General features: G+C 53.5%; 1 protein-coding gene across 1 annotated transcript in view; it reads right to left on the bottom strand.

Moving 5' to 3' along the window:
* Positions 1–13057, bottom strand: part of SLC6A6 (solute carrier family 6 member 6) — an 82794-nt gene that overhangs the window by 32466 nt on the left and 37271 nt on the right. Inside the window, exons 3-5 of the mRNA XM_027587412.2 lie at positions 10623–10865; positions 8783–8917; positions 7238–7472 (exon numbers count right to left, since the gene is read on the bottom strand). Coding sequence (XP_027443213.1) covers positions 7238–7472; positions 8783–8917; positions 10623–10851 — 599 coding nt within the window. The 5' untranslated portion in view covers positions 10852–10865. The remainder of the gene's footprint in view (positions 1–7237; positions 7473–8782; positions 8918–10622; positions 10866–13057) is intronic.

The raw sequence follows: 13057 nt of genomic DNA on the forward strand, positions 1-13057 counted from the left end.
AGACGGCAGGCGGGCTGGCTCTGGGCAGCTGACCAGCTCCGGAAGCCACAACTGGGAAACCGAGTCTCCACCGCCGGTGGCCATCTCCTTGTAGGAGCTCACAACACCTCCGGGTGACACTATAAGGCGCGTTCTCTCTGACCCAGCAATACGCCATTCCCGAGCCTCTCTCCCATGACAACTCTCGCACGCGTGGCCGACGACGGGGTCCAGCCCCAGCCAGTCATCACAGGACCGTCTGTAGGAGCAAAAGACTGGAAACCACCCAAACGGCCATCAATAGGGGCTCAGCAGCACAGAGAAGACACACAGTGGAATGTTGCCCGGCCCTTGAGACGGCGGGAAAGCTCCCTGTGCGCAGATAAGAAACGATATCCTGGAGATAAAATAAGTGAACAAAGCAAGGTGAACCGCGCTTATGGCATGCTCCCTATTGTGTTAAAAAGGGAAGGGGGTGGATGTACATTTGTGCTTGAATGCGAACAGACTATTTTTGGCAGGACACACAAGACGCCGCTGCTGGTTGCAGTCAGCCGCTGCCTGTGGGGAGGGGGACCTGGTGGTGGGGACGTGGGGGAGGGGAGCGCACTTGGCCTTGGGTATCATTTTTTTCTACTTGAATGTTTTTCTCTTTGAATGTTTGATGTTTTTAGACAAATGATTCAATGTTTTTAATAGCACCTTTATAAAAATTATTTAGAAGTCTTGAAAATGTTTGTAATGGGCCGTGCAGACGTTCTAGGAATGGAATGAATGTGTCTCATCAGTCAGGGGTTGTCAAAACAGAGCCCAACGTGGGCTCGGGGCCAAAGTGACCAACATCCTTTCCAAAGATAGCTTTGGGTAGCCGTGGAGGCCAGAGAGCGCGTGCAGCCATCCGAATCCCTTTCTGAAGGGACCCCGCGTGAAGGACCCTCCACAAGTCCCTCCCACGTGGGATTCCCACAGCCTCAGCCCTAGAACAGCAGACAGGGATCCGTTGGGCCTTCCCGCGGTGGTGCGTGAGAGGGCTCAGTAAACTGTAGAGTGCTGTGCCCCAGAGGGACAGCCATGATGCACTGCCCCTCAGCAGTCTCCTAACCACCCCAGGAGACTGCATGGTACCCCAAATCCAGCCACATGTCCCCAGCACTGCCACCACTCCTGTCTGGACCCCCATTGCTTCCCAGAGCTTTTTCAGCGGCCTCCCCACTGGTCTTCCTGCCTCCACGGTCACCCTCCCCCCCAGGTCTGTTCTCATCAAGAGATAATCTGTCCAGACCCAAGTCGGGTCACACCACTCCTCTGTTCCACATCCTCCCATGGCTCCCACATACCTGGCTAAAAGACCCCCCTTAACCTGCCCCATCCCTTTTGGCCTCCCTGAATAAGGTGACCAAATACGCTTATCATTCAGACCTATTAATAAGGACACTGGGACCACAGGTATATAAATGAGACATGTCCAGGACAAGTTTATGTATGCTTGTCCCATCTTGAACCTCATCCCATATGGCCCCTTCAGCCAGTGTCTTCTGGTATGATCTCTGAATAGATTGAGCACATTCTTGCCTCAGGACCTTTGAACAGGTTGTTTCGTCAGTCACTTGTTATATGACATGCCAACTGCCTCCCTGTGTCATTTCAGGTCTCTGTTCAAATGCTACTTCACTGGGGCAGCCTCTCTTGGCCATCGTATAAAAAGGATCCCTGGTCACTCTCCTTCCCCTGCCCTGGCTTTATTTTTCATCATTTGTCATCGCTTTTATATTACAATTGTATTTGTGCTATCCATTTAATGTCCGTCTGTCTTACTAGAATGCCATCTCCATGGAGGCAGGGTCTGTGTCTGATCACTGCTGGATCCAGAACAGTGCCTGGCACAGAGTAGGTGTTCAGTACGCATTAACTGAGTAAATTAATCATACCCATTTGGTGGATGGGGAAACTGAGGCTCAGAGAGGTTCAGGAATTCGCCTGACATGACCCCAATAAAAATCAACCCCGGGCCTGGATCCCTTTTTCTGATACTGCCCTGGGGACAAGCCACCCATGTGCCTGGTCCTATGCTGCCCTTCGCGAGGGCCCCCAGAATCCCAGGCCTCCCCGCATCGCTCATACAGAGGGAGGAGACCCAGAGGTGAGCTGCATTCTTGTCCAAGAATAGTAATGATTCATTCCAGGGTGGGATCCAAAAAAGAATCGCCTGGACGTCTGTTGTGAGTCGGCCGCCCCGCTGCCGTCCAGCCGGCACTCAGAGATGTAAATACGTCCTCCGAGTGGGCCAAATCGTTTCCTTTTGACTGCCGGCCAGCCATTTATTGGCCATGGCTCTTCCCTGGAGACTGGCGGAGGCAACAATTATAAAAGAGCCCGTCCGCCCTGAGCATGGGGCCACACAAGGCTTTCTCCACCGCCTCCTCCTTCCGACAGCTGCAGGGGAAGATTGGCTGAGCACGGCTTGTTTGCAAATATGACTCATTTCTTTGATTCTAATAAAGTCTAATGATACGTGCTGAGCTCCCGGGGGGCTCGGGAGGAACCAGGGAGGAAGGCATGGCTCCGGCCAGATCTGGCCCCGCCTGTCTTCCAGGGCTGGGGTGAAGCAGGACCCTCGGGACAGAGCGAGGACCCCAGAGCAGGGACCAGCAGGGTGAGGTTAACTGGGGGCAGAAGCTCTGTTTTCCGTCACAGAGCAACTCCGAGTCAAATCATAAAGCAGCGTGAAATGACTGTCTCAGCGGCCCCGGTGGCTTTCAAGGGGCTCTGTTAGAGGACATCTCGCCAGCTCCTGCTGACAGTGGTGCTTTAGCGTTGCAGATGGGGTGGGTCCACGCCAAGAGAAGACCCCCCGCGACCTGAGAGTGGGTCACACACACATGGCACAATGTTACCTGTGGCCGTGGACTTGCAGCTGGTGGGGCACAGACGCCAGTGTCGGAGGTGAGGGCTGGGAGCTCTGTTCTAGCTAGCTGCTTGTGTAACCTTGGGCAAGTCACTTAACCTCTCTGGTCCTCAGTGTCATACCCGATGAGCCATGACTTGGGGCCCTGTCCTTAGCACATCACTTGTCCTAGCTCTTTAACTCGAGCCAGACTGTGAGGTGTTGGAACCATGCTACCCTCAAGGTTTAGAGAGGTGAGGTGACTGCCCTGAGGTCATGCAGCTGGGATGTGTGGGGGCCAGAGGCAGGCTCCCTGCTCTAAGGGACCGGAGCAGCACCCATGCTCCTCTAGTAAAACGAGAGAGGGGGAGGGCGGCTGGCAGGGATGATCAGCAAATTCCTTCCCTGTCCAGGGCCATAAGGAAGTCTCAGCTTTCACAGTGCTGTGTTATCTTGATTCCCAGGGAGCTCCCAGACACCCGTCGGGTATTGGTCCACCTCAAGGACCCACACGTCTGCTGCAGGTGAGAGGGTGAGAGGAGTGGAGACAAACATCGGCTGGGGCTGGGCTTTGGCTCCAGTGGCGTGGAGACCAGCATTTTGAGAGTATCCTCACTGCTCTGCAGCCTAACCTGGTACCAGTCACTGACACCTCAGTAATGTCCCGGTGAGCCTCTCCTAATGGAAACCCCAGAACCAGTCGCTGTAGGGCCAGTGGCTATTTTTGGGGGAAATCACATAAACTGTTTCATCCCAAAACCCAGACCCCACTGATGGCTAAACCCTCTGAGGCCCTGTATACAGTTGGTGCTTAATATATGTCCTAGTCTCTCTCCCACCAGTGTGTTCCTTGAGTAGATTCAATCATGTCACTCCCCTTCCATGGTTCCCCCTCCTAGAGAACAAATCTCAAACTTACCAGGCTAACATTCAAGGCCTCAAACCTTCTCCTGGTCCCATGTGTCCTATAATCTGGCCAAACTCATGACTTAACGGTTCCCAAACACTTGTGTGGGTTCAGAATGCCATGCCTCGGCATGGGCTGTTCCTTCTCCCCAGAATGTCTTTTTTTTCTCTTTTTCAGCCTAGTGAGCTCCTATTTGTGCCTCAGAGCCCAGCTCATATGGCCCTTCCATTTGCAGATGAGGAAACTAGGCCTGAGAGGGGTAGTTAACTTGCTGCTCCAGGCTACACAGCCAAGTGGATGCAGACATGGAGTTAGTAAGAAGAATCAGCATCCAGTGAGCACTCACTGTTGAAACACTCTCACTTAATCCTCTCTGGCTGAGCCAGATCATAGTATGGGAAAAGCCACGAGAGGGTTCTGAGCTGAGAAATGCCATGTTTGGATTCACGGCTGACTGCAGAGCTGCAAGGGTAAGGCAGGGAGAGGAGAGTCCAGTGCTGGGCTCTGGGGGAGTGATGCTGGGGGTCCCATGGAGGGTTGCGGGGGGGGAGTGCAAGTGGGGAGAGTAGTCAGACTCTGGGTATACTTGAAAGGGAGAGCCCAGAGCATCTGGGAACTGCATGTGAGATTTGAGGCGGGCAGGAGTTTGGGAGGATTCCCATGTACTTCCCTACCTGAAGGGCCTCTGCAAAGATGAAATGCCAAAGAGAGGGACATGTCCCTGGCACAACACTCATGGGAGCTAGTTATTTCACATTAGTTCTCTTTCCTTTCCCCTCTTTCATGTGCAGGAGAAGGGAAGGCTCTGGAAGGCCGGGGACTGGGCCCTTCTCACCCGTAGGGCCTGGCCCAGGGCTGCGCTGCATTGAAGCCCCCGACCCCATTCACTGGCCTCAGCCTCTGCTCATGCGTGGTGGCGGGCCTGGTCTCCTCAACTAAGCCTGCATTCCAGGCTCTTGCTCTGTGGACCCCAGTCCTCCCCAGGGTTCCAGAAAGAGGGCAAGTTCTTTGTGGATGTTCAGGTGGGCTCACAAAGTTCAGCTAGGACCCGAAGGCTGGAGTGGGAGGTGAGCACCAGGCAGGCGGCCAGTGCTCTGTGGGCTGAGAAAGTCCATCCGGATCCTGCGGGCTCTGGGAAGCTGCCTGCAGGCCCAGGACATTTCCAAAGATAAACCCTGTCTTCACGGCTTCCAGGCCAGGGAGGGCAGCTTGGGCGCTCAGAATGGGGATTCTGGAAGGCAGGAGCCCGAGAACCCCCAGGAGGGCCGAGTGTAGGGGACAGGCGGGTGAGAAGGCAGGGGAACAACTGGACCCCCTGAGGACCTCATGGTTCACGGGAGCCCCTTCCTGAGAGCCCTCAGGCCTATGAGAGCAGAGATGAGCCAGAAGGACAGCCCCGTCTGCAATGGCAGGGGCGGAGGGGGAGGGTATGGGCATTTGAGAAGGGGCCACTCTTTGTCCCTCTGGAGGTCAGATCACTTGAGTTCCAAACACCCCTGGAGGGCAGTTTGATCCACTATGAGGGCACTAAATAGATAATAATGGCCCGCATTTCTCAGGCAGCTTCCCAGGGCTGGCCATGCACTGTCTCCTTCAGTTAGGGCAACCCCACAATGCTGAGAGGGCAGTGCTAGGATCTCCCCAAGCACAGGTGAGGCCATCGGGGCCCAGAGGGGCAACAGCACCTGGCCAAGCTAGAAGTGACAGCCCGAGGGTTCATGAAAGCCCGGTCAGCCAACGCAGGCCCGAGGCAGTAAGGCTCCAGCAGGCACCCAAGTGGCTGGTTGAGTGCCAGTGTCCTGGGTGGGGTGGGCTGTGGGTGGTCAGGCTGTGCCAGGAACAGCCTAGGACAGACAGGGCTGTGGTTTAGGGCCCCATTCAAGTGAGAAGAATGAAGTGCCCGCATTTCTTTGTCTGTAAACTCAGCTCTCCAGAGGGTGTGGCATGGAGGGGCTGATGAATGTGCTTGTAATGTGCTCTTTGTCTGCAAGTGGAAAATATGTACACACCAAGAAAGAGCCCCTGTCCAAGTAGGCCTAGGGACTTGTGAGCGTCGACCACAGGCTCGCGTGTCATGACAAGGACAGGGACCCTGGACTGAGGGCCACCCGACCCTTGCTTGCCCATGATTTCCTGGCCCTGGCCCTCAAGCATGGCTGGGACCAGCCAGCAGGCCACCCCCTCTCCTGTGGGCCCGTTCCTGGGCTGGGTTCTCAGAGGTGGGAAGACCCTTGGAAGCTGCAAAGCTGACCCAAAAAGGAGTAGCATTTCATGATGACGAGGAACCACCCCCATCCTTAATACTGTCTCCTGCCCCCCACTATCAACCTCATCTCCAGGATCATCGGGGCTGTATGCAAGTGCTGAACCCCAAGTTTCATAGCTCATGAAGAGCAGGAAAAGTGACCCATGAGTGCTTTTGTGATTGGCCTCCAAGCACTGTGTTCAAAGGACTCCCCCGTATGTCAGCTAAGAGTTACCCAAACTTCAGGTGTCCACATTCCGCCTTTCTGATGTCTGTCCTGTGTCTGTACTCCCGTAGCTGCTGATGACATCATGGTTCTCCCCTCCTCTCCTAAAGAGACAGAGCCTCTCTCCCCACCTCCTGGATTGGGTTAGTCTGTGGCTTTCTTTGGCGGATGGGACATGAGTGAAAATGATGCCGAGAGAGTTTTGAAAAGAACTCCTGCACAGGGGCTCCCCCATTCGTGGTCTGTGGAATGCTGAGCCGCCCGTGAACAAGCCCAGGCTGGCCTGCTGCGTGATGGGCCCATATGGACCGGTTGCCCCTGGCACCCCAGCCAATAGCCAGTAAATCCCCAGAAGAGCTATCCTGATGTCCTACAGCTGACCTACCCACGGGGCAGCCCTGCAAAGACTGGCAGAACTGCTCAGCCAAGCTCAGTCCAAACTGCCAATCAGGAGAACCATGAGCCAAATAAATGGTCGTTGCTGAAAGCCACCAACTTTGGGGGCGATTGTTACACAGCAAAAGCTAACTGATATTTTTTACTCTATCGACTCACCTTTTCGCTTGAGTAACTATGTCAGCTTCGTATGTGCATTTTTCTCTGTGCAATAACAGGTTTGATGTGCTAACTATTATTTTTTTCTAAAATACATTAAGAAAACTGTATCATTTTCAGACAACAGAAGTACATATACCTGCACACGGGTGTAGGAACGATTCATTCCCCTCATTTGACAGTTAAAGAAACTGAGGCTCAGAAAGGGGCAGTGACTTGCCGAAGTTGAAACAGCCAGTAAAATGGCAGAACTGGGATTCGGTTCCAGGCCTGTCTGAGACCAAAGGCATGGATTTATCTCTAAATCCGCACCCTTCTCCCCGCACCCCCCCCCCCCCGAGATAGTGACAACCACGCCCCTGGGGGGAAGAGGAGGGCGTGGGCTGTCCTCTCTGCCCCCACCCAGGTCCTCCCTCCTTCCTTCAGCGAGGCTGGCCTTACTCCCAGAACTCGGTGACCGGCGAGGTGAAGTTGTTGGCGCTGAGGGTGATCCACAGGCTCTTGTTCCTGCGCATAGTGTCTTCCATACACTGGGGTGTGTTCCAGCTATGGTTGCAGTGGGCCCAGGGCAGCTCCGACTGGAAGGACTGGAACAGGTAGTATGTGGCCCAGGCCAGGATGATGACGTAGTATATGTTCAGGAGGGACACAATCACGATGGAGGCATAGCCGATGCCTGTGGGTGTGGGCAAGAAAGATGAGCATCAGGAGGGGGGCCAGGCCTACCACGGCCACGTAGTCAACCCTGGCATCTCTAGGGCTGGGGCCAGGAGGGGCTCCTCAACAAGGACCAGCAAATATTTGTAGGATGAATGGATGACTGGATGGATGGATGGATGGATGGATGGATGGATGAATGGATGACTGGATGGATGGATGGATGGATGGATGGATGACTGGATGGATGGATGGATGGATGGATGGATGGATGGATGAATGGATGACTGGATGGATGGATGGATGGATGAATGGATGACTGGATGGATGGATGGATGACTGGATGGATGGATGGATGGATGAATGGATGACTGGATGGATGGATGGATGGATGGATGGATGAAAGAACGGATGGTCTGATAAGGTGGAAGAATGGAAGGATGTAGAGAGGAGGGATAGCTCAATGAATGGATGCTATGCACATAGATGAGTAGATGGATGGATGGTCGGTTGGTTGGTAGGTTGGAAAGACAGCTGAATGGATGGATGTTGGATTGATGGATGGATATCCAATTTGTTGACGGGTGTATGGATGGTGGTTGGTTGGAAGGTTAGGTAGATGAATGGATGGATGAATGAGTGGACAGCTAGCCAGAAAGATGGATGGCTGGTCTAACCATTGACTAATGGAAGAAAGTTTACTGGATGGATGGATGGATTTATATAGATGAATGAATGAACAGACCCACACATCCTCCCATCCCTGCCAATTAAAACCATAACAGTGATTATTTTATGGGTGCATACTAGGTGTGAGGCACAGGACTAAATGTTGTAATGATAATAAAGCTACCCTTAATTTGGAGCTTACTATGTATACAAAGCACTTTTACATAGCTATGTCATTTTGTCTTCATAGCGACCCTATGAAGTAAGCACATTATTTCCATTTTATAGATAAGGAAACTGAGGCCCAAAGAGATTAAGTGACTATTGCAAAGTAACAAGAGTTTGAGCAAGAGGAGGAAGGGGGACTTGAAACCATACAGACTCCTGATCTGAGCACCCATCTTCTGCACTACGTTGCTACGCAGCTGCTAGCTCATCAATCCTTCAACAACCCAGAGGCGGGAACAGCCCGGACATGCCGAGCAGCTATGGTGGGCAGCAGCATCACGGCAATAATGTGCCAACTGCTACCCCGGGTCAGGCACAGTGCCAAGTGGACTTGCATGAGGCTCCAGTGTACCTGGCAAATAGCCGGTGCTCAATAAAAATGTGCTGAACTGATGAACACCAGGCCCCGAGTGGCTTTTGTCCCATACTCACCGGAGAACAAGGGGCAGATCTTTTCCCAGCAGGTGATTCCCCCTTCAGAGGTGTATTGGCCTATGATTACCTCTAGGAAAAACACAGGCAGGCCACCGCCAAACAGGAAAATAAAATACGGTATGAGAAATGCACCTGCAGAGAGAGCAGAGTTGGTGAGGGTCAGGCTGTGGCTGTCACGGGGGCCGGTCCCGAGCCCTCCCAGCCAATGAACTGCAAGAGAATGAGTGAGGGACATTGGGATAGAGGCCAAACTCTTGGACCTGGTTGAAAGTTCTCCAGGCCTTGCCCACCTGTCCAGCTAACATCACCTTTCCAGTGGGCCTTCTCACCTCCTCCAGATGCACCAGGTGCTTTTTTAAGCCTCTGAGCCTTTGCTTACGCTGTGCCAACTACCTGCCTGCCTTCCCCACATCCGTCCATCTCAAACATGGCCTCCTCATGAAGCCTTCACCCGTTCTTCCCCAGGCCCGCCCAGGGCAGGCAGCTAAGAAGAACTAGCGAGGAAGGGTGCAGTGGTGAGAAGCAAGAGGTGGGCATCTCCAGCTTGGGGTGGGAGCCAGGGGAGGAGTGAAGGCAAAGAGCCGGGGCGAGGGTTCCTACCTGGTATCCACTAATGGCTTCAGTGGGTCCATAAACCCTTTGAAGCTGTGGGCAACTTGGGTCTATGGCTATGTGCTTTGTTCTGGGGAGCGTCTAGGGCACTCATCAGAGTCCCAAAGGCGCCTGAGACCTACAAAAGGTTAAGAAACCAGGCTCTAAGGCAGAATTTCCCAAAAGGTGGTTCTTCTAACTTGGGAGGCCACGGCATGCCATCTGCTGCCATATGAGCCTCCGATTGAGGCCGTCACGAGGGCCGAGCCGTTCCTCCCTGCCAAGGGCTCTTTGAGCTCTCTCCTGCACCAGGGAGGTCTCTGTCACATGCTGCCGGACTTTGACACCTCCAACAGGAGAGGATTCTAGCTCAGAGCCTTCAGCAGGTGTAAAAAACAAAAAACAAACACAAAACACAAAAACCCAAACCAAAAAACCCAAACCAACCAACTAAGCAAACACCCAGACAGAGGCCTTATATTTTTAAAACATGATCTTCAAAGGTGGTCAAAAAGAGACAACTTCAAGGTATAAGTTCTGGGGACGTGACCTACTGCATGGTGACCATTGTTAACAGCGTTGTACTACATATTTGAAAACTGCTATGAGAGTAAATCTCAAGTTCTCATCACCAGAAAAAAAGTTATAACTATGTGAGGTGATGGATGGTAACTGAACTAATTGTGGCGATCATTTAGCAATATACACATGTATCAACTCATTTCGTTGTACACCTTAAACTAATACACGTTATAAGTCAATTATATCTCAATACAAGGGAAGAAAATTTTAAATTAAAAAGTACTAAAAATACCTTCACTGTATTTTTTTTTCCTAGATACCTTTCTATCACAGCAAATGATACTGGTTTTCCATTTATCAGGGGGAAACAAAGCTTGCTTTTGAAGTGCCTTTGGGTTAAGTTAGAAAAAGCCAAAGCAAAGGCATATGGATCTGGGCGAATCTGTGGGACACATGGGCCTGGCCTCACGGCCTCTCTTCTGAAGGGATCAACTGGAGGGTGAGAGAAAGTGAGGGATCTGCCCGGGTTTGCAGAGTAAGACACCGAGAGAACGTCACCTGACTCTCAGTCATGCTCATGTCTTGCCTCTGAAGTGGGGTGGGATGGGGTGGGCATGCAGGGGTTCCAGGTGGGGGCCTGGGAAAGCGGGGCATGGAGAGGCCCCCACGGTCTGGCCGCTCCCTCTCCTCGATGGCCACTCTGCCCAGCCCAGCCCAGGCTTACCTCCACCATTTTTGTAGCAGAGGTACGGGAAACGCCAGACGTTGCCCAAGCCGACAAAGCCACCAGCCACGGAGAGCACAAAGTCGATCTTGCTGGACCACTTCTCCCTCTGAGGGGGCTTCCCCTCGGCCTCATCTTCGGGCCGCGTGCCTGGGCTCTTCCCTGGGGATGGCTTCAGGATGTCTTTGTGAAAGTCTTTCAGACACTGCAGCTTCTCCTTGGTGGCCATGTCCTCCTCGCTTTCTGTGGGGGACAAAACAGAAGCCAACGTGCGCTCAGTAAGGGATGGCCTGTTCGTCTTCGGCACGTCTCTTTTCTCACCCATGGGCTGGCGGGCTCTGACCAGTCCAGGCCTGTGGCGAGGGGCCTGCCATCCTGTCTGTCCACTGCTCTGACAACAACCCGAGTGATTCGGACCCCTCTAGGTGATCAGGGTCCTGGAGATTCAGGAATTGACAGGTTCTGTTCCCCAGGCACCTTCTCAACAGAAGCACAGGGACCCCATGCCTGTCATCTCCACATGTCATACGTCATTCTATACCCGCAGGCAGAGAATCATGAAGCCAAACCACCCCCCCCCCCGACCCTGGCAACATCTCTACAAAATATGACACACTCTGGGCAACTCTAAGGTAACTCCCCAATAACAGCCTGCCTCCATTTTCTAGCAACGAGCAGATACCGTCTCTGCATCTCACATTTGCCTAGAAAATTATGGCTCCCGTTTCATTCAAGACTCAGCACGGTGCCTGGCCACAGGAGGTGTTCGTTCTGAGCTTTTAAAGAATGGATAAACATAAGTGAATAAGGAATGGGGTTTCAGGCTGAAATGGGAACAATATTTGAAAAGGAGGTTTCCACCAAAGTACGGAAAATGGGTATTTATGAAACATATTTGCAATTCATTAACCAGTCCCATCTCTGCACTGTGAGGATTATGGAAGAATGCAGGTGAATCTTCCTTTGTCCATCCCTCTCTATCCACTCTCTGGCTTGCTCTAACTCGTATACCATCCAGGCTCCTTTGCCCTCTGACTCCCTATTGGGTTCAGCAATGGAAGGGCCCAGGGGAGGTCGTCTCCAAGCCTCCAGGAGCTGTTCAGGATCACCCTTAGCCCACCCCTGCTTAGGAAGGCTGCCACCAGCCAGGGCAGAACATCTCCTTTCTCTACTTCTCAGGTCCCCGAGTCCTAACCCCACCCCCCACAACACGTACCTCGGTCTTGAGGGCAAGAGCACCATGAGTCCCAGCCCAGGGGGAGAGGGTGCCTTTCAGGCTTTACCCCCACATGGCAGAGGCCACAGGAGACAGCTGAGCTGGGGGAGCCAGAGTTAGCGGGCCTACCCACCCCTCCCTGAGCCTCACTCTTTTTATCTGCAGAATAAAAAGCTTGAAAGCAAAGGCGACCAACTCATAATCAAACAGCCTGGGGTACTACTTGTCTTCATGATCCAAACTGTTGGCCGACACTGAAATAACAGAGAAAAGTGGAGATTTCTAGTTTTTTTCAGAACATGTGAAGGGCGTCGGGCCACACTGGGTTCACACTCCTTATGGGATCCATCAGCTGGACCAGATGCAGCCCCATCACCCAGGCACACCCGGGCCAGCTTGCCACCCGGCTCACAGGACGTCTCCAGTTGGGGATCTGAGTCTGCCTTGTCAAAGTGCTTAACACCACCCGATCATGTCTTGTTCAAGTCCTTGCTTCCTTGTTAACAGTCTCCCCCTCGACTGACAAGAACAGAGGCTCCGTGGGGCAAGGACCTGTCTTATCTACTGCTGTGCCCAGAACCTGGAGCGCAGGACGAGAACTGATGTGTAATGGTGCTCAGGGTGGGGTCTGCAAGCAGCTGCTGCTAAGTACAAACCCCAGCCCTGCCACTTCCCAGCTCTCTGACTCCAGCCATGTCGCAGCCTCCGCGCCTTGCCTCGCGTAGGTGGCGGTCGGGGCAGGGCAAGGCGGGGGCCGCCTGCGGACCTGGGGTGTGCAGAGAGAAGGTGCACTGGCCTGGCCCCAACAGCTGGGCCCGCAGGGGCCTTGCTTGGAGGAGCAGAGGCACAAAAGCACAACAGAATCCCCATTTCCCCCACGCCTCCTTCCTCTCCCTGGCTCGGGGTGGGGGACCCTGATTGTTTCGCTATCTGGCCATGAGCAGACCAAGAAAAGGCTTCCTGGAGCCGCCGGGCGCTCGCTGAGCCCTTCCTCTGTCTCCTGGAGCGCAGACTGGCGGCGGCATCCGCACAGCCTTTCTTTGCCCTGCTCCCTCGAGGCGACGTGGGGGTCCGGCCGGGCGTATGGCTACTGTAAAAATAGCCCCAGCGGCCAGCATTGTTCCAGCATTAATATGTGCAGCCCCCGATGGTTATCTGGGCAGCCCATTGTGGGCCGGCTGGATGGGAGCATAATTGGAGGATGTGGGACTCAAGTCCC

Source organism: Zalophus californianus, chromosome 1 (assembly GCF_009762305.2).
Source record: "Zalophus californianus isolate mZalCal1 chromosome 1, mZalCal1.pri.v2, whole genome shotgun sequence".
NCBI lineage: Eukaryota > Metazoa > Chordata > Mammalia > Carnivora > Otariidae > Zalophus > Zalophus californianus.